Genomic DNA, 21,530 nt, shown 5'->3' with positions numbered 1-21,530 from the left:
ACTTGGCCACACCCACTAGGAGTTAAAGGTATACACTCCAAAGAGTTGTACTGGAGGGAATGAGTTTGGAACTGAAATCGATGAATAATATCCTGACTTAGCAGTCCTTATTTTCCAAGTGAGTCAAGGTTTAGTGTTGCAGCGATGCTTGTTGAGATGTGGTCCTTGATCAGCCACTCAAAGCACTTCATTACTGCTGATGTTAGAGCAACTGGGCAATAATCATTTAGAGTTACTGGTTGTGGTTTCTTGGGTAAGGGAATGGTAGTGATGTTCTTAAAGCATCTCGGTACAATGGCTAATCTCACTGATATATTGAAAGGCACTTAATACAGACCTAAGAGAAGTTGTTGAATAATGAGCTTGAGGTAATGTCAGTGATGGTTTATGTGGCCATGCCAGAGGAAAAACAGGAGTCCAGAAAATACACAGAGAGCAACTTGGCGATTAAATGGTGGCCAGAGGAAAAGAGAAAAGTGTAGTTTTATTTTACTTTCAGGGATGAACTCAGTTGCAGCCAGGAACTTTTGCATTAATACAGCTGAATTATAGTGCCAACATCAGTGAGAAGCCAAATGTTACAATAGGTCACTGAAAACCTCATAGGTATTGCAAAATGGAAACAGTGAGCCAATAATAGGATGTTTTGGTGAAGTATATCTAACAAAATAGAAAATATGGTGAGCTCATGTGTGTACAACATGTTTCTGTAGAACCAAATCTGGTGAGCTCATGTGTGTACAACATGTTTCAGTAGAACCAAACACAGGAGAAGATGCGATCATACGAGATTTCAAGCTCATCCCTGTTAAAAAAAAAAAAAATAGCAATGGAGCCATTTCAGTTCAGATAAAGTAATGGGAGGCATGCAGATGCAGTGTTATATGAAATTGTGTGGTAAGCAGCAAAGTGCAGGTGTGTGTGGGGGGGGGGGTCAGAGACAGATGCAGCTTGATCATGCTACTGAATAAATATCACAGTGTGTATCTTGCTAGTAACTGCATGATGACTTGCAAATTTGTATTAGACATGCTAATGGTGAGTTATGTATTCAGATAATGAAATCAAACATAGTGTAACTCAGAAAATTACAAATTTAGCATGAGGAGCCCTGATGATCATCTAGTCTAAATAACAGGATTTCCCAGTGTACAGGAGCCCTGATGATCATCTAGTCTAAATAGCAGGATTTCCCAGTGTACAGCAGCTTCACTTATGTTATAATGCTAGGATCAGCATCAGCATAATCAGAGCAATGTCCACTGGGTTGTGTGTTATTGCCTGATGTTTCCACAGATGGGTAGGCTAGCAGTTAACACCCCATCAGCACCATGACTAGGACACTGGCTACCATTACAATGTGGATAAAGTCACTATACAAGAATTAAGAGATATGCACCACCCTTACAGGAAAATTAAATGGTGAATGCACAGATTGCCTATCCAAGTGGATGTTAAGTTGTTTTTTACATTAATCACCTTTGCATTCTGGAGAGAACACTTTAGGATTTTCACATCTGTTGCCCTTGCAAATTCTGTACTAGTTTTTAATGTGATGCTGTGGTATGTGGAAGAGCTTACTTGAGTTCTGCAGATGGTAAAGGACAGAGTCATCACTATGTAGCATTCTGTCACAAAGCCCATTTATCTGAGGTCCTGGGGCCACTGACTGTACCCACATTTTTATCAGGTCCCTACCTACTCTACTTGATATCTGGTATATCGACTAAAAGGGCTTCCTCTCAAATGACTGCCAAGTGGTATACAGTGCACAGGGTGTTATATGCAATGAGTCCATGCGCCATCTAGGCAGTAGCCAGGACTTCCACTTCTGGTACATGTGCAGTCTATACTAACATTTCATGCAGTGTGACTTTCCACAGGCTCATCTAGGTAGTAAGTGGACATTTTGCTAGACACAGAGCCCTCAATATGCTGTCCCCATGGTTGTAGGCAACAGGCAACTCATAATGGTTGTAGGCAACAGGCAACTCATAATGGTGTCCACTGTTGTGTGTTGCAGGATATGCCTTGGAAATGTGGCTAATGACCATCCATCTGTACCCCCCCCCCCACCAGCAGTGATGAATCTGGAGTACAACACCACTCTGTAACAGATACTGATCAATGAATGTGTGCCATGTCTTGCTAAGGCATTCTTCCACTTCTTTGATACATCTGTTCACACACTGCAATGTGCATCAGGGACCTACAGTAAGATATTTCATGCCTGCATCATATTACACAATATAGTGCTACAAAAGTAGTTACAATGTGGGGATATCATCGTACCACCAGACAAACATGTGCAGCAGTGCAGTACAAGTCTGATGAGGAGTCATCAGATGAGCTGGACATTGTGGTGCCCAGTGAGATGCAGATGCAATACATAGTGGCACTGGCAAAGATGTGGCATCTGGTCTATGTCTGTGAACCATGACAAGGACAATACTGAGTAAAACATAAAACTAATGCAAGGATTAACACATTCAGACTATGCATTATAATGCACTGACTAACCACATTGTGCATCAGACTCTTACATACTCACACAGACCTGAGTGGTGGGATGTAGTGATAGGGGACAGAGATGCTACCACAGGTGGAAGGATTACAGAAAGTGAATGTGGTAGCCATGCATGTGGCTAGGGTGTTGGGTAAGTCAGAGGTCACATCTTCCAGTGTTGAGGAGAAGCTTCAGCGATGTGAATGCTAGCTGGGTATACTGTGTGATCCTGGAGTATTAAGGCTAGAGGCATCCTGGCTGATGGCAGATGTAACACATGGGTTTATGCAAAGGAACTCTGCTTTGACTATCCCTGTGTGAGGAGGTAGAAGAAGGTTAATGTCACAGACTTCATTAATGGCCATGGATAGACATTGCACTACGTAGGTCATCAGAGGAGTGAGATGACGAGGAGCTGTAGGATGCAAAGTGGTCAGTCTGATGTAGTATTCCTGTAGTGCAGCTGGAAGTATCTACATCTAGTGGTGTTGGCAGCCATGGACTGAGAAGACAATGATGTTGCCCCTGAAATATTGAGTGCCATCTGTATATGCCTATACATCTGTCTCCTAGCTTCCTAGCATGGTCATAGTGGCCATTTGTCAGCATCCTCATGGATGCACCAATGGTTGTGAAGTGGGCCACCACTGTCCTTGGCAGGCATGTCTGTAAAGGTAAGAAAAATAAATGTGAGTCAGCCAATATGATCCAAGCAGTCTAAGCAAGATAAACTTCTCTTGAGCACCAAAAATATATAAATAACTAGTTTATGAAGAAGGTTAGCTCTTTCACAGGGTTACTGCTTATCAGACTAAATACAAAAACATATTAAAACACAGAGATATTTAAAAGGTAACAAAACCAATCAACTAAAACCAATTAAAAAAGACCAATCAAACAGAGTGATGTAACCCATATCATCACCTACTCAGTAGGGCTGGTTTAAGACCACTGTTGAGTCCTGGATATTCAAATGATCACAAAGAAACAATCTATTTTAACTCACACATCTCAATAATATTATTAAAAATCACCTCTTCTAATGTGGGAATGCAAAAGTTGTAAAGCCCTAAATTTAAAAGTATTGAAAACAATAAAGCATGATTAGCTAGAGCATTGGATGTTATATGGTTATGTATGTTGCCTAGGTGCTCAAGTATCCTTTCTCTAAGCTGCTGTGTAGTTTTACCCACATAAAAGCTATCACAGGAGCAGGAGGTGGACAAATATACCAAATTGCTGCTCCTGCATGTCGCTACAAATCTAGGTGTGAAGGTAAGTCCTGTAATGGGATGTATAAAACAGAGTTCATTGGATATGGAAGAGCATGCTTTACAACTATGGTAAAGAAGCGTACTAACCTTCCCTAAGGGTATAGGAGGTGGGGGTCTTGGTCCATAGCATAAAAGTCTTTTAATAGACATATTATTTCTATAAGTGAAGGAGGGGGTACTCACCCACTATTTGTCTCACCTTTTGATCAGCTAAAAGAACAGGCTAAGTCTTCCTTATAATATTGCAGTAATGCTGCACATCACTAGAATATCTAAGAAAAACCCTAGGGTGTAGAGCTTCTCCAGACCTTCAGTCACTGCTCACAATCCTTCTATTAGAGGAAAAATATGGAGTCCCTCTGCCTTGTTGTTGTTGCCCTTATAATATTGCAGTAATGCTGCACATCACTAGAATATCTAAGAAAAACCCTAGGGTGTAGAGCTTCTCCAGACCTTCAGTCACTGCTCACAATCCTTCTATTAGAGGAAAAATATGGAGTCCCTCTGCCTTGTTGTTGTTGCAGGGTAGTATTCCTAGCTTTAGTTGTGTGTGTCTTGGAGTAACATCTCTCAGAGAAGCCATCACTCAATCTATGTACAGTTTGCTCAAACACAAGGTCATTGGTACATAACCTAGAGGTCCTTAAGCACTGACCATTAAGTATGTTGGAGAAAATATGTGGGGGATGCATACTGGTATGATGCAAAAGCCCATACCTCCAACAGGGTTTCCTATACAGTTGGGTCCCAAAGTACCATCAGAATTCTTAAAAATGGTGACGTTCAAGAAATAAATAGAAACAAGTGAATAATTAACAGTAAACCTAAGGAAATCTGAGGTACTTTCAAGATACCTAACAAACTCTAAAGTTGCTCCACATCACCATCCCATAGGAAAAAATGTCATCCACAAACCTGGTATAATATTTTACATGATGACCAAACATATTACTGCTATGTACGTAGTCCTCCTCCCACTGTGTCATAACCAGATTGGCATAGCTATTGGCACAGGGGGTACCCATAGCCACACCTAGTAGTTGGAGGTAATGCTGGTTCTCAAACAAAAACACATTGTTATTCAGAATTAAAACTAATAAAGTACAAACAACAATCACCATGCCATGCGTGAAGTGACCATGGTGGGATAGAAAAAGTCTCACACCATCAACCCCTGCCTGATTGAGGATAACAGTGAAAAGTGTTTTAACATCCAAAGTCACAAGCAAAATATCTGCCAATCAACCAGAGAACTAAATAAATAAGATGGAAAATGTTCAGTATCCTTCAGAATTGCAGGAGATTCAACAAGTACCGATTTAAGCTGTATTTCAACAAATCTAGATAAAGGTTCAGTTACCCAACCATGTCCCGAAACAATAGGACACAGTGGGGGATTGAGGTTGTACTTATGGATCTTAGGCAATCCGTGAATAACAGGAACAGAAGGATGTTCAACAGTCAAAAATTCATAAATGTCTTGGTCAATTAAACCACACATGAGAAGGTCATAGAGATCATTCTTCACATTGTTAATACATTTGTCTACCTCTCTTCCACAAATCTTACTGTAAGTAAAACAGTCATCCAGCATAGCTGACATACCAGCCAAATAATTAAGTTCTATTGAGTACCATAGTGGCCCCTCCCTTGTCAGCCAGTTTGATACTAATAGGCTCCTCAGCCTGCAATCATTGTAAAGCAATAGTTTCCTCAGGACTTAAATTACATAAATTATGCCTAACATTACTAGAGGATTCAAAAATGTCCCTTTCACATAAATTAAAAAAGGATTCCACAGTTGCATTGAGGGGCAGACAGTAGGTGCTTGATTTACATAAAATATTGCCAGAAACAGACATATTCCATGTTCTGAATAGCATTTCAAGCATGATTTTGTAAACAAACAGTCTAATGTCAACAATAACATCAGTAATGTTAGACTTGCTGTTAGGAACGAAGCTCAGACCTCTATCAAGAACAGCTAGCAATAATCTGTGAACTTTGTCAGCCAAAGTCCCTTCATGTTGGCCTGGACTTCAGAGAAGTAGATACCAAACAGGAGAGGACTCAGGACTGAACCCTGTGGGACTCCACTCGTGACTAGTCGGCAGTCTGACTTGGAGTCAGCTACTTTCACACTGTGGGTTCTGTGAGCCAGTTTGCAACCCACCTAGTGATATAGGGGTTGATGTCTAGCTTAGTGAGTTTTTCTATGATTCGTGAGTGGGGAATGGTATCAAAGGCCTTGGCCAGATCAAGGTAGGCTGTATGAACCACCTTGCCTTTATCCACAGCTCTGGTGACTGCCTCAAAGAAGTTGACCAAGTTGAGCAGGCATGATCTATCCTTCACAAAACCAATCTGTGTGGGATCCAGAGTTTGAAGATTCCCTATATCCTTGTTTATTAGGTCCATGATTATGCATTCCATAGCTTTGCATATTAGACTCGTCAGGCTAATGGGGTGATAGTTCCCAGGGTCTGTAGCCACTCCTCCTTTGTGGAGATGGAGGACTGTAGCAGTGTGCCATTCAGTAGGGACAAAGGCTGAGGTGAGGCTGTGACTGGAACAGGGCACACAGGTGAGGTGCTAGTTCACTCTAATTCATGTAGAACACAGCCAGGGATATTGTCAGGTCCCATAGAAGCTGTATTCTTGGACTTGAACAGTGCTGTTTTAACCAGTGCAGCAGTAATACTGGCTGCCTGGCAATCTACTGGTATTGTGATTGATCCTTTTGGGGGGAAGAGAGGGGTAAAGTGGCACTGAATCTGCCAGGCAGTATATTGGCAATATCTGTTGGCTTGGTATAGGAGGTACCATGGTACCATTGTGCAGTAGGTCAGATCAAATCTGGATATTGCCGTGGAGATTCTTTACACAACAATAGACAGCCTTGTGTTTGTCTTTACTATCTGCTGCAATTCTGTTTTCATAGCTAGCTTTGGAAGATTTGATGAGGGATCTCAACTTATTGTTGAGGCTGATAAAGGAGTTTTTCCATACTTGGGACTTCACCTTATTCTGCATCAGTTTCCTCCTTCTGTTGTAGAGTTTGTTTATGGCAGGGGACTGCCAGATTTGCTTCCTTTTTTTGGAGGAGAGCATCTTTGTTCTATTGGGTATTGTAAGATCCATGCTTTTATGTACGTGTTCGTACAGTGCATTGGTGTATAATTCGGCAGTCATGCAACTATTCCTCATTTGCATGGGTGCCGTGAAGTTAGCCACCTCTGTTTTGCATTTCCTCATACAGGCTACACAGCACACTCAGCATCTCTGACATAGTACATATGCAGTTGGTTTCTGACTCTGGATCACAGACCTGCACATGCACCATCTGATGCCAAGGGTAACATCCAGGGTAGGAATGTCTTGAAGTCATCATGGCCATCTGCATACCTCTCCTCTCCACTGTAGTTTGTGTGTCTGTGTATATGAATGCACACCTAGTGATGCCATCTGTGCTGGTGACTACTGTGTAGCTTAAGTGGTGCAAACACAGACAGGCTGTCCAAGATGTCCAGTGTAAACAATGGAGATGATGTGTTATTTCATTTAAAGTGGATGCATGTGTACACTCCAATGTTAGCTCTGCAGGCAATGATACTGCAAGGTTATGCCATGTGCCTGGTGTCATCATCATCAGCTACAGGTGACATGGTGATATTTGACATATACCAGCCTCTCATACTGGACTGTCTACCAACGGAATCTTTGAAAGCATAAAGGCAGCACACCAATGGCAATGTTGGACCAAATGTCCAACTCCCTCAAACATATTGCACAGACATAAGCCTATTATTTTTATAGACTATTAGCATATATGCACCTTGCAGTGCAGGTAGATGTGGCTATAGTCCTGGCTGAAGTAGTTGCAGCTGTGATGTACCTGGAGAAGAGATATACACACATTCTTCTGACTATTCACACTAGTCTGACATGCTAGTACAGTAATGGAACATACTCATACTAATCTTGTGCATTCTCTACAGACACTCAATCTGGCTGTTATCAGCTTGGCTCCAACATCCAAATCACCACTAGGTACAAAGGTTCTCTCACCTGCCCTAGACCCAGGTTCTTTCATTTCTCTGACATGCTTCAGTATTAGTGGCCCACCTGCTGGAGTGGAACTTTTTTCTGGCAGTATCCTATGCCTTGGTCTTGGCATACTATATCATATTAGTGTCCTGTTGTGATCCACCTGTACTATTGCCCTATTATGGTCACCGACATACATTTGGTCCCAGATGACTTTTCTGCTTTACACTTTTCAAGTCTATACATGCCATGAGTATATACAGCCTGAAGCAGTACCTGTTTCTCCAGTGCAATGAACTTTTCCAGATGTTACCATTCACTGGACAAGATGTGTACATCTGTGAGTTACACATGTGGATCAGTGTGTGCATGTGTGTGTGTATGCAGGACTGCCCTTTTCTGTCATCTCAGCACTGTTCCCTTCCCATGTTCAGTGACCCCAGACCTGTCTGCTAATATCCTTCCTGTCACTGTGTGAACCCTGTGTCATTCTGAGAGCAGGAATATGCATATAACACTTTTGTTATCTGTCAGCATTGTACTAATAGCATATGCTTTGAACTAAATAGTGTCTTTGTAAGACAAAATGCATGCTTTTATATCTGACCTAATGTACTAGTACTTAACTGCACTAAATGCTGAGTATTTTGCTGTAAAATATACCTGTTTATTTCATAATTACCTGCTTTTTTATCCTCACTTTGTCTGTAATGCTGTTAATATTCCCTGAAGCATTCTACACATTGTATTCTATTACTGTAAATTGTTCTCCTGGAGCTTTGTATGTAATGTTGCTAAATGTTACCCAAGTATTCTGTATGTTGTATATATACTACTGTTATTATTTCTTGTGAAGCTTTTCTCCCCAGTTCCCCTCTGAAAAGGGGCTGGTTTGCTCAGTCGGACTTTCCCAGTAAACAAATGGAAATAAATAAACACATACATAGATGCATACATTTATTCATTTCCATTTGTTTACCGGAAGAGTCTGTCTGGGCTGTAGCTGGCCTGTTTTCAGAGGAGGCCCGGGGAGAAAAGATCCACAAATATAATGTTGTATTAGTACACAAGACAAATTGTGAATTACAGAGAGTTCACAAAATTGCAACTTACAGATATATAAAAACTACAGCAATAATGAATTCAGATACATGTGTAGAGATACAAGAGATAGTAGAATACATAAAATTGACATTTGTAAGTTCCTACATTACATTTGATTGAATACAACAATTATTAAGGTAGCACGAGTTTGATTTAATGTGGTGACAGATAGTAGATAAATGGGACAAAGTAGATAAATGGGACAAAGAAAGAGCTTAGGGTACAAAGTGGTACTGACAGACCAAGGGATCTTGACACTGGCAATTCAGAGGGAGAAAAAGGAGAAAAGGGGGAGGAGAAATTGGAAGTAGGAAAGGGAAGAGAGCAGGTGGTAGGACAGAGCTAATGAGGGGTAAGCTTCATAGTTCAGGTGTAGAGCAGGAGCAGAGCTGTGTGTGTTTCAGATGTTCCCTTAGTAGTTGTTTGAATTTAGAAATATTATTAATATTAAGTATACGTGGAGGTATATAATTCCGTGCTTGGATCCTCATAGCTGTTTGACCTACTGACCTTCAAGAGGAATTTATTACTTGACCTTAAAGTTCTGCTGCTAGAATAGTGAACAAGTTTGCTAATGGATGGATAGTTAGAGTGTAGCAGAGTAGAGTGGGTTAGTGCCAGGTGGTTATAAGTTAATAGGTTGGGGAGTTCTAACCAATTGAGTCAGTGAAATATAGTGCAGTGATGGGTCCTTGCAGGTTGGCTGGCAGTGAATCTAGCTACTTTATAGTAACAGGATTCTAGTTTAACTGTCGCATTTTCTTAGATTGGTGAAAATGCGGGAGGTTTATAAGAGACTAGCTAGAGGGCGAGTTCTACTCATGGCATATCAAGTGGATTCAGTTAAGAAGGGCTTTATTCTATAAAGGGAACCGAGTTTGAGGTGCACTTTCTTAAGTGTTTATCAGATTTAAGGTCCTTGTCTATGTGGAATCAGTTGGTTCAATGCAGGTATTATTAGATGAGTAAATAGTGAATGAAGTGAGGTCTGAAGATTTTCTGCTATTGAAGAAAAGCTGGGTTGAGGATAAGTTGAGAATTGCTAAATTATCTTTCTATGTACAGGAAGGATTGTTGACTTTTAGTGAGAAAAAAAGGTGATGTTACAGCTGAGCATATGAATTAAGGTAGAATGATGAGTGCCAGAGTGTAGTCTATATATACATACATACAAAATGCCTCACATCCCTGTAACATGTTTTTCAGTCTCTAAGCATATGGTACACTATTACTTACCCTACTCAACAAAAAAGTAATCTTCCTGACCTTGTTTCCCCATATTCCATCAGGAAGAGCCCCTCCCAAAGCAAGACAATAGCCTGCCCTGACCATGTACTTTGTTCTTTTTCTGGGTTAGCCCACCCCCAATAGCAAGGTTGTAGCCTTTCCTGCATTGTACTTTATGCCCTGTCAGGGGAGCCCTCCCCAGCAGGACTGTCATCTGTCCTGTCCACGCTCTCTGCCTCTATAATGCCCTGGTTCTCTGTCCCATATTGACAATTGACAACCTGGAACATCTCCTAGTGTGGCTGATAGAATCATCAGCTAGAATCGCATGACCAGAATCGCATGACCAGCCAGGCCTTTCTGTTGGGTCACTAGAGGTGGTACCTGCCCATGATGTCAGCCATTTAGACGACTGACATCTTTGCGAGTTCCTGATTCCCAATTATGGTATTTCCCTTCCTTATGTGCTATTTCCTCACCCCCCCTGTTTGTAGCCCACTCCTCTGAATCACTTCACCATCACCAGTTATCTACCCCATCTCAGTCAGTATCTCTTAACTGTTGCCATTACCTTTTGGGTCACTAGCTCCCATCAGTATCTTCATTTTATGTTTGGCTGTATGCTACTGCTTACCTTCCTATACCCTCCTTATACCTTCTCTATCTACACTTCTGAGGAAAGGGGCACCTCTCCCACAGAAAAGTACCCTTCTTCCCTCCTATGTTTCAATTTAAACTTTTACAATACGTCACTTCCTTTGAAGGCTGTTTGATGAGATGCTAGAAGTGATTTAATAAAGTGAGTTTCTGCCTCATTCTTATTCTGACTGGTGACTGAATGCATTTTGTATCTTTTGCATTTTCTCTCAGTGTCGTACAGTATTTGTAACCTCTCATGTGATTTTTTTTATTATGATTTGTACATTTTGTTTTCTGAACCTAGGCTGAGGCTGAAAATTGTCAGAACTGATCAATGCTCTACCCCAGTAAAAAGTTTGAATGAATGAATAAATAAAACAAAATAAAATAAAATAATGTATTCCCGGGATTCTTATTTCAGGGTGAGTCTTAATTTATGGGCTAAGAGCTTCACCATTACGGGGCTGCATGGGAATTCTGCCACATCACAGTGAGCCCAAAATACCCACAAGCAAATGTCCAAGTAGAGTAAACCAGTCAAAACTATAAAAAAGTTTCATAAAAAATGTGTTTTAGCTGAAAAGTAGGAAGAATGTCTTGCACTCCTTGAGTATCGCAATGCAGCAATACAAGATGTTAGACTGCCATATGTCCAGTTGCCCATGGGCAGAAGTGCAAGGACAAGGCTGAGACTTTTCAGGGCTGTTGTAGTAAGGAAAAATGAGAGATCTGAATGAGAATTGGAAACCTGTACATCCATACCAGAAGTGGTAGTCTGGCAGAGGGTCCAGACAGCCACCTAGGCTTTTGCCAGGAAACATTGTGAAAATACCTGATCCACAGTGTAAGATGGGTGTACAACTATGGCATTTATGCTTAGTGAAGCAGTTCTCCCAGGTCTTCCTGCCTGCAACTGAATGACGGCCAACTCCTGAGAAGAAACAGGAGGCCTCCCTCTAAAAAAACAACCAAACCAGCTCCCAAGAAGGAGTTGCTGATTCATAGTAAAAAATAAAATAAGGAAAACAGAAAAGTATCCAAATCTCTGCAACACTTAAAAATACCTGCAAAAATTATGCCAATGACTTCTCTTCAGAGCTGCAAACCAGCTCATCTGAAAGTGCCAAAGGTCGTGTTCAAGTAGCTAGCATTTGAGTAGTGAAGGACCAGTCAGAAACCACCAACCAGTCTGGGCCTAGTTTTAAGCTCCAGATACAGGCAGCCCATCAGATTACATCAGAGATGGACTTGCTTCCAAATGCTATTCAATGCCACCAACTTAAATGTTTGAAATACTGATATTCTCTATATACTTTTACTTGTCTTTAAAACACAGTAATATAGTTACAGTATGCTGACAAGATGCACTGCAAAAAACATTTAGGGAAGGGTGAAATAAATATATGTCTTAAAAAGAATCTAAACACTAAAATGTTAAGGTCTCTAAAGCAGACAAAAAATTCTGAAAAAAAAACTTGACAGCACTGACACAACCTTGGTGCGTGTAATGATTTAAAAAGGGTTTTTGAACTTGGGCAAGGCTGCCTGCTTCTCCCATGCAAGGCCTGTACCCTTCACACACACACACTTCCATTAATTATGAGACTGAATAATAATAGGAAAAGGGCATATTCCCAACCTCAGGTAATGTAGCCCTCTTGCATAATTGTTGTCCAAAGTGTGTCGACAAAACAGATGTCAACTTTAAAACAAATTTGACTAAATTTATGGATCCCATATATATCGACAAGTAGTCTTCTTGAATTGCAAAGCTGTATTGTGATCTTGGACTTTGCATATATAATTAGCAAGGGGTGAGGGGGCTGCACAAAAGTATATTGAATCTTTGTGATTCAAAGTGCTGTGTATTAGAATCTTTGTGATTCATACTGTTGTGGTGTATGGCTTCACACTTGAAGTTTTAATACCTTGATCATCTGCCATACATATTTGTGTGCGTGTGTTCACACGTTGATATCAACCCACTTTTTCTCCCATTTTGTATAAGGGTCAGGGTGCGACATCAACAGTAACCTTTACCTAGAACCAATGTTTATATTACCACGTGACAACATATATATTAGGATAAAGTCCCGTTACGAGCCAAGAGCAATGCAACTTATGAAAGGCATCCATGTGTTTCCATTCAGGGAGTCTCCTGTGAGCTGTCCTGTATACCTGTACCGTATACTGAAGTGTAACCAATACTGTGCCGGGGGTTCTGTACTTCAAACATGGTATTGCTCCAGCCTCCACAATGTTTATTTTGCAGGTGGTGATCCCATATGGTGGTTATACACAAATATTTATGTTACACCAAGCCAAACCAGTCTACTTGGGTCATTTAGCCGTTGGATGTTTGCCAACAAAATATGCTACTAGAATATTCATGAGTGCATTCTTTAACTTATTCTTAATATGTTACATTTTGGATCTGTGTTAATCTCAAATTTCTCTCACATCAGATTGTCAAGTGTCACTCTATCAGAGTGAACAAAGCTTCAGAATTCATATGGACATGCAAAACCCTGCTCTATGACAATTCATTACCATGACATGAAGAACACCCAAGGCCCAAAATATAGAATATATTCCTTTCATCTGACATCTATAACACATCACCTCTTGCTCTGCAAGTCAGATGTCCAAGCCATTCAAATCGGATTGTCAATTGTCCACGTAAAAAAATCCCAGTGCATGGATCTAGTTCTTTAACAATAATGAATTTGTGGCTACCATATCTTTCACCTCCTTTAACAGACAAGTCCACTTGCTGATATGCTTACTGTGTTAAAAACTTCTGCAGTTTTTTTTTAAACTGCCATCATACAATGAGGGGCACAAGTAACAATAATCTAGCAGAATGCTTATATTCTAAAATCCAGATAGGGTAATACTGGAGGTGACCCAGGGGTGCAGACAGGATAGAACCACCTCATGGGAAATTTGTCAGTATTAGTGCCACAACAGGTAGCCCACTCACCTTTGGTGCAGAAGACAGTTCAATTCCAGCACCAGAATGACGGATTGCTGACACTTGCAGTACAGTATAATGGGGGAGTTGCACCCCTGAGTGTGTTGTACTTTAGATAAGATGTTAATCTCCAAGGCCTCCCATCTACTTGAGTTAGTGGTTGCTGTAACAGATGCCATGGCATCTACAGAAAGGAGTAAGGGAAGTTCCCCAGTGCCCTGGCCAAAATTCCCCTAGTAGTGTACATACCACCTCAGGTCTCCCATGACAAGAGGCCATACATGTGTGTATAGGTTCCATTCTGTGCATTGGCAGGAAGACTTCTTGAACTGTAAAAAAAAAAAGCTAGTATAGCCGATTGAAAATCACCTAATCAGATGAACTGGCTTTTCTGCTATGCAAGACTGTGGTACAGTAGAAACAGGGTATTTATCCTTTCCCCATTGTACTGCGATCTTGGAGTTACTGTGGTACAGTAGAATCAGGGTATTTATCCTTTCCCCGTTGTACTGCGATCTTGGAGTTATATATATATATATATATATATACACACACACACACACACACACACACACACACACACACACACACACACACACACACACACACACACACACACACACACACACACACACACACACACACACAATTTACAGGGGGTGGGGACTGCACAAAAGTATTTTTTATGTTGCTTTGAATCTTTGTGATTTGAAGTGCTGTGTATTTGAATCTTTGTGATTCAAACTGTTCTGGTGTATGACTTGGTTCTTGTTAGAGTAACCCATTCAACAAAGAATAAATTAACTAACTAAATGAATTATGGTCAAGTCAAACTAGGCAGCATATTTCAGTGGAGGGGCATTCAAGAGTGTCAGGTACATGATAAAGCATTTTCTCAGAGAGGGCTGAGGATGCTTGCCATAACTCCGCTTGATGAGGTCATGGAATTAATAGTCCAAGGGTAAAAAGGCACAAATTCCCAGTTGGAAAAACTCCCTCCTTAGCCTCAACAAGCAAATTAGATGACTAGTGAAAACATCCAAAGCCAATTATGAAGTGAAACTAGCTTCCAAAACAAAGGCTAACCACAAAGCCTTTTTCAGTTATGTCAGGAAACTCCATGGTAAAGCTCAGGTTTGTTCCAAATTAGTTCTTAACAGTACTGCTTACACTGATCCTGTTGACTTAGCCAACCTGCTAGCAGATACACCCTCAAACTTCACCCCCATCCCCCCAAAGGCCTATTCAACATCCCTGATACTTGTCCACACCTCACATCTCCATAGATCAAGTGTTAAAGGCCCTATCCAAGGCAAAGGACACAGCTTCCATAGGACCGGATAGTATCCCAAGCTATATTTTGCACCATCTCCAGCAAGAACTAGTCTCACCATTGAGCACCCTATTCAACCATAGCCTAAGTACAGGCTTCATTCCAGCAGAGTCCTCCACTGCCATTGTCATTCCTTTGCACAAAGGTGGTGCCACTACTGACCCTGGAAACTATTGCTCCATTGGCTAGAGAAGTCTGATCTGTAAAGGTGTGTTATTATGGAACTCATAAACAAGGACATAGGCAATCTCCAAGTACATGACCACACCCAGTTTGAATTCATCAAGGGCAGATCTTGCCTGTTGAAAATGGTTGACATTTTTGAGACCGTCACCAAGGCACTGGATAAGGGAAAGTCAGTACATATAGCTTACCTAGACTTGGCCAAACCTTTGACACAATCCTCACTCAGGCACCAGTAAAAGGCTAATACAACTTGGCGTAATTCCCTATCTCATCAGGTGGGTGGCCATCTGGCTCACCGATAGGACCCACAAGGTCAAAATATGTGCCCTCACCTCCAACAGCAGACCTGTCACAAGGGGTGTTCCCCAGGGATCTGTCCTGGGACCCCATGGCATCTACTTCTCAGAGGTCCAGGCAAGGACAAAAGGCCTGTGGCCGACCAAGATTGCAGATGACGGTAAGTTTTGTGCTCTCATTGACTCCCAAGATGATATTAACATACAACAAGAGGGTCTTACAGCAACAAATGACTGGTGCCAAAGTTATGGCCTTTAGTTAAATGCAAAAAATGTATTATCATACCATTTGGAAAAAACACGGCCCCTTCTGATTATCAAATCAACATCAGCCCCCTAAGCATACAACCTGTGATGAGACACCTGGGTACTAAGGTTGACAACAATCTCACATTTGAACGTCATATAGCGGCAGTGGTCAGAAAAGCCTTTTACTTGGTTCATCTCATAAGTAAAGGGATTGCATCCAGAAAAAAGGAGGTTATTACCTCTCTGTATGCCTCCTTCATTAAACCTATAATGGAGTATAATGCCCTGTTTGGTATGTACTTCTCCAAACACCTGCACCAACTGGAAAGGCCGCAGAAATACCTCACAAAGAGAATCCATGGCCTCCAACACCTGTCCTATGTGGATAGGCTCAAATAACTATCATTCTACTCTGTACCGTACAGATTGCTCAGAGGTGATCTGTGTCTCACCTACAAGGCAATCTCAGACCCTGATTTAAGTCTAACTCCTCATGTATTACCCGATCAAAAGGCTTAAATCTAATATGTGACGTTAACAAAACAACAATGTAAATGACAGAAAAAAAGCAAGGTTTACCTGCCTTCCTCTGAGAGCACTATTTCTATCTCAGGTTTTTCAGGGAAACAATATTCAGAAAATCTTCAGTCGAAAATTAAACATACAAAATCTTTTTTGCAGGGAGCAAGCCCCCTTCAGATGCTGAGTGCATCACTGGAAAGCACAATAGAATGCATCGTGGTAGAAATTACAGAACACCAACAAAGTGTAGTCAAGGCAAAAAATTGATTATCAGCCATCAACTATTTACCTTAACTCCTTGCCAGCTTGTCAGACCACAACCACTACTTATATTATGCCATGCTTATTATGTAGGCAAAACGAATAGAATGTTGAAAGATCGTATTTTAGAACATGTGAGAGACATTACCAACTGTAAACAATCCAGCGCTCTGGCCTGTCACGTTATGTCTAATGATCGTTCACATAAATTTTTGGTTTTGCAACATATTTATACGAACCCTAGGGGTGGTGACATAGAAAATATTACAGAGGAGCATGAGCAAAAATGGATACTGAAGCTTAACGCTGAGAAGTTTCCTGGGTTGAATGCTGCCACTAGTTTGGTTCCCTTTTTGAAGGCTCGACCACTCATGCACTGATTTTTAGATCTTTTAGAAGATATTTTAGATGTTTTTAGTAGTTTTTTTATGTCTTACTGTCATTGTTTTATCATATATGTATGTATATGGTTTTTTACACTGTATATAGTGTGGTTATATATGTTTAGTAACTTTGTGTGTAACATTATATGCATAGTGCATCTTTATTGTAGGATTCACTGTGGTAAGCTTCTCTTGAATTTGATTGTGTACAGCTTGCTAACCCTAATTAGTTAATTGAGTAATGGATATTTGACTATTTAAATAGAGTGTAAGCCTTTTACTGTTGTCTGATGAAGCAACTTTATGTTGTGAAAGCGCTCACCATTTTCTGTTTTCTGTTTTGTCTATTAATAAACGTTCTCAGTGTGCTAGCTCGGTGCATTTTCTTTCATTTTGTTTGCACAGCCACTACTTGTTTGGACATGTAGCCCATAGTTGTTCATGAAAGAAAATGAAATAAAATGAAGACCAAGTCCTAAGTTTTGTCATTGGAAAAAATTATGTGTAGGTGCCAGAACTGAAAAAAAAATTTAAGACTCCTGCACATTGTAGCTCAAATAAGTACAAGATTAATTACTAAACAGGGATAGGAAGCAAAATCTCTGCATTAGGGTTAGCAGCAAAAGTCCTACAGAGGAGATGGTAACAAAAAGTTTTCACAGTCATTTAAGCCACTATGTGCAAAATTTCTAATTTTAGAATTCTGCCTTTCATAACATTTCCGTACCAGGACATTAATGAGAAAGGCCAATACTCTTTAAACATAAAACCTGACTGTATGTGATAAGTATTTCTAGTTATTTTTTGAACTCACGTAACTTATTTCGACTGTGCTGCTGCTTAATTTTCAGATTTCGTATATTTTGTCACACTTTTTCATTGTAAAGGGCCTTTGCATTTTGCTGACCTAATTGCATAGGTGATTTTCAGACACCAGGTCCAACCCAACTTGATTTTGTCAAGGGCAAATCATTCCAACTCAACCTAGTGGACTTATGGTTACCAAAGCAATGGTAGAGGGCAAAATAGTGCATACTGCCTACCTTGATCTTGCCAAAGAAATTCATACAATATCCCCACTCAGTTATTGTAGACAAACTCACAGAATTAGATATAAACCCCCTGTGTCAACCACTGGATAGTTGTGTAGTTCTCAAATAGGATCCAAGAAGTTAGGCTAGGGGAGTCCACCTTCACAAAGAGGCTGATCACTAGTGGAGTACCTCAGGACTGTGCTGGGGCCGCTTCTTTTTGGCATCCACTTCTCTGAACTGAAGGCCAACATCAAGAGCTTCTGGCTGTCCATGTCTGCAGTTAATTGCAAACTAGATGCAGTCAGACAATTCCCCCAAGACTTTAATATCCTCCAAGAAGGGCTGACGCAGATACAGTACTGGTGCCAGAGTCATGGTCCAAAACTTACTGCCAGGAAATGCATAACAGTTTCCTTTGGAAAGTCAGCTACCTCTGGAAACTACCACATTGATAAAATACTCTGAAAAATAGAACTAGTCAGGGATTTGGGGACTCATGTAGACAGTAACCTAGACTTCAAACATCATGTGTCTATTGTAGTGAAGAAATCATTCTATCTTGCACAGCTTATAAGCAAGGTTATGGTACCTAGATCCAAGGGAGCTATTGTTCCACTGTATTTAGCCCTCATCAGACCAGTCTAGCAGTACAACATTTTGGTATGTACCTAACCAGGTGCATGCAACAATTACCAAAAGTTCTTTACAAAAAGGATACAGGGCATAAACATGTCTTACGTGGGCATAAACAACATATCTTCCGTGGATCACCTCAAAACCTTGTCCTTGGTCTCTTACAGACTGCCAAGAGGTCATCTATGTCTGGCATACAAGGCATCCTTGGATCATGCTCTGATGGACATTCTGCATATCCACAAAACAAATACCATCAGAATTACCTGATCAAGAGACATAAACCTTGCTTGTGACATACATAGGATATGTTAGAGGGACAGGTATGTGTCTCTGAGACTACCCTTTGAAAGCAGAGTTCTCTTCTAACCCAATTAATGAGCAACTTGGACAAGTGGATGGGGAAATGGAAATTCACTCCTGGTCTAGCACCTATGTTACTAGTGGACAGAGGCAGCCTATCAAATGCTTGACCACCCAAGCTCACATCTGAATACACAATTTAAATTAATCTTAAGGTACCCAAAATTTGTCAGATACATTTTGGAAGCATGGCTAGGCTTAAAATGGTCCCTGCGGACATTACTCTAGCACCGACCTATAAACCTAGAACTTCTCAATATAACTGAAATGTATACTATATTTCATTGAAAGAAGCAAGATCTGGGAAGCAACGCTGAAATGGGATTAGGATTACAGTGACACTGTATTATCTGCAGCAATTCCTATGAGGATAGCACAGAGAATTAATAACTGCACCTGGAGCAATTTTTTTTACATTCTTCTCACCAAAGGAAACAACATGCATTTCTGTTGTCAGTGTTGCCAGTTTACCTGTTGCTAGTTACCTGACAAGTGCGCACCTCTCAACTGTACAGATTTTCACAGACTGTCCAAATTTTTGCCTCATAGTTTTGGTCCTCATAAAAATTGTGTTTTTTTGACAAATTACTGGAATGACCTAAAGATTAAAGTCACTGAATAATGGCATGCATTCAAGCTTCAGACTTCATATCCTTCAGAAAATGCATGCCAACATAAATCCTGTTATTCTAGCGACTAAGTTTATAAGAGCAATATTTAAAATGTGTCTCTATTTTGGGCCTTTGTCCAGATTACTTGCATTAAGAGGTTGAGAGGTATGGCAGTGATATTATAAATATAAAAGGGTACAAGAAAATCATACCAGAATGGGGAAATCTTACTTTGCTTAACAAGCACTCAGAGTTGGGGGGGGGGGGGGTTGCTTGACAAACTAACATGTGACATATTACAGAATAAAAGACAAGCATGACTATTGCATTAACTTGTAGCTTTTGTCATTTCAAATTGATTGGGTAAAGAATACATAAAAAACTAAGCAGCTATACACCCACTCACTCTCAGCAGATGTGAAGTTTCTGCATTCTGAAAGTCTGCCTCTGTGTAGAAAACAGATTGTTGCTTGTTTAGTTCATTGCAACCATATGATCCCATCTGCCTTTCCCATCCAAAACAAAATTTTTAAGTAATCAGAACATCTTCTTTACCAGCCTTATACACCCAGTGCTCTCCCCAGCTAAAGCACATTTTGTTTTGTTTGTTTTTGTAGAACATTCTCCTTAGCTGCCTTTCTACATTCACCACCTCCCCTTTTGATTTGGCTTTGTAACATTACAAAGAAGTTAGCCAACTCACTGAAAGTATATGAAAAATGTGACTGGTGAGAATGACACCCAAACGTAAAAAAGGTGTTACTAGTATTATTGCTGTGCAAATGATACCCAAATGTAAAAACGGTGTTACACGTATTATCGCAGTGCAATAAAAGCTTAGAATTACTTAAAATACTTTTGTTTGAAAAACGGAATGAGGCTTGTTTTGTCATGCAGCCACCAATGGGATTTTTTGGAAGAAAACATGACAGTAAACAAAAAAAAAAACAAAATAAACAGTCATCCATGTCTACTAATACTATAAAAATCCCAACAAATACAAGAAGTTGTATTGTAAACATTCCAAATGCCTCTAAAAATACAGCGTCTACAGTGAACACAAAAAAAAGTGACAAAACTATGTATTCAATAACTCATGGAGTACCATGAAACCAAATTAATATTCTTCCTTTGAAAAAAAATTGCAGACTGCAGGGAGAACCCAGACACTGATAGAGAACAGAGCCACGTGCACATGATGCACTAGAAACAAAACTGCTTCTGACAGTACAGTGTAAACATTATGATGCAAGTGCAAGTCAGAGATAGAAAACCAAATGGACTTACCCGAGTGCAATGCCTGCAAGTTAACCATGACACTTTCACAAGAAGAGATGCTAGCTCAGTCCAAGAAGCTCAGCAAGATATCAGCTTTGAGAATCAGTCTAGTTTCAATTACCTGCAAAATCAGCACACCTGCCAAAGTGGGAAGTAAGTATATGCCACTCCCCCTTTAATATCATATGTGTTTGGCAAGATTCCCATGCAAACTATCCTACTTTGCATAGACCAAAGCAAAGACAGCCGTAGTAGCACTTGAGGGCTTGGCAGTTACAGTGCAGAAGCTGAATTTGCATAAAATAAACTTGAGATCATCACGCTTGAAGAGGGGAGGTGGGTTATGGACTTAGCAACAGATGATTCCCCACAGCAATAAATATGTACTAGAGCGCATCTTTATTGCTTATATCCTGTGTTATAGCTTTTCTACACCCTATCAGAAGAAGCAAAAAAAAATTCAAATCTAGTTTCTCAAAGTACAAAAACTTAGTACAACTACTCAGCTATACAGATATCCTTGAAACTACAGAAGTTTTTGTTTGCTTGAGTCATACATTGGAAAAGTCCTCCATCTCTCTTTAATACTTCTGTACTGCATATTAGGTTA

The 21,530-nt window shown here is 40.3% G+C and overlaps 1 protein-coding gene across 1 annotated transcript in view; it reads right to left on the bottom strand.

Moving 5' to 3' along the window:
- The window catches only part of POU2F3 (POU class 2 homeobox 3), a 479,623-nt gene extending 458,600 nt beyond the window's left edge, over positions 1-21,023 (bottom strand). The window contains exon 1 of the mRNA XM_044081151.1: positions 20,930-21,023. Within this exon, the coding sequence (XP_043937086.1) occupies positions 20,930-20,957 (28 nt within the window). The 5' untranslated portion in view covers positions 20,958-21,023. The remainder of the gene's footprint in view (positions 1-20,929) is intronic.
- Between the last annotated feature and the right edge of the window lie 507 nt (positions 21,024-21,530).

The sequence above is a fragment of the Protopterus annectens genome, chromosome 8.part0 (genome assembly GCF_019279795.1).
Source record: "Protopterus annectens isolate FY-2018-M chromosome 8.part0, PAN1.0, whole genome shotgun sequence".
Taxonomy (NCBI): Eukaryota; Metazoa; Chordata; order Ceratodontiformes; family Protopteridae; genus Protopterus; species Protopterus annectens.
The sequence above is the reverse complement of the archived record's forward strand: the minus strand, read 5'-3'. Positions and strand labels throughout refer to the sequence as shown.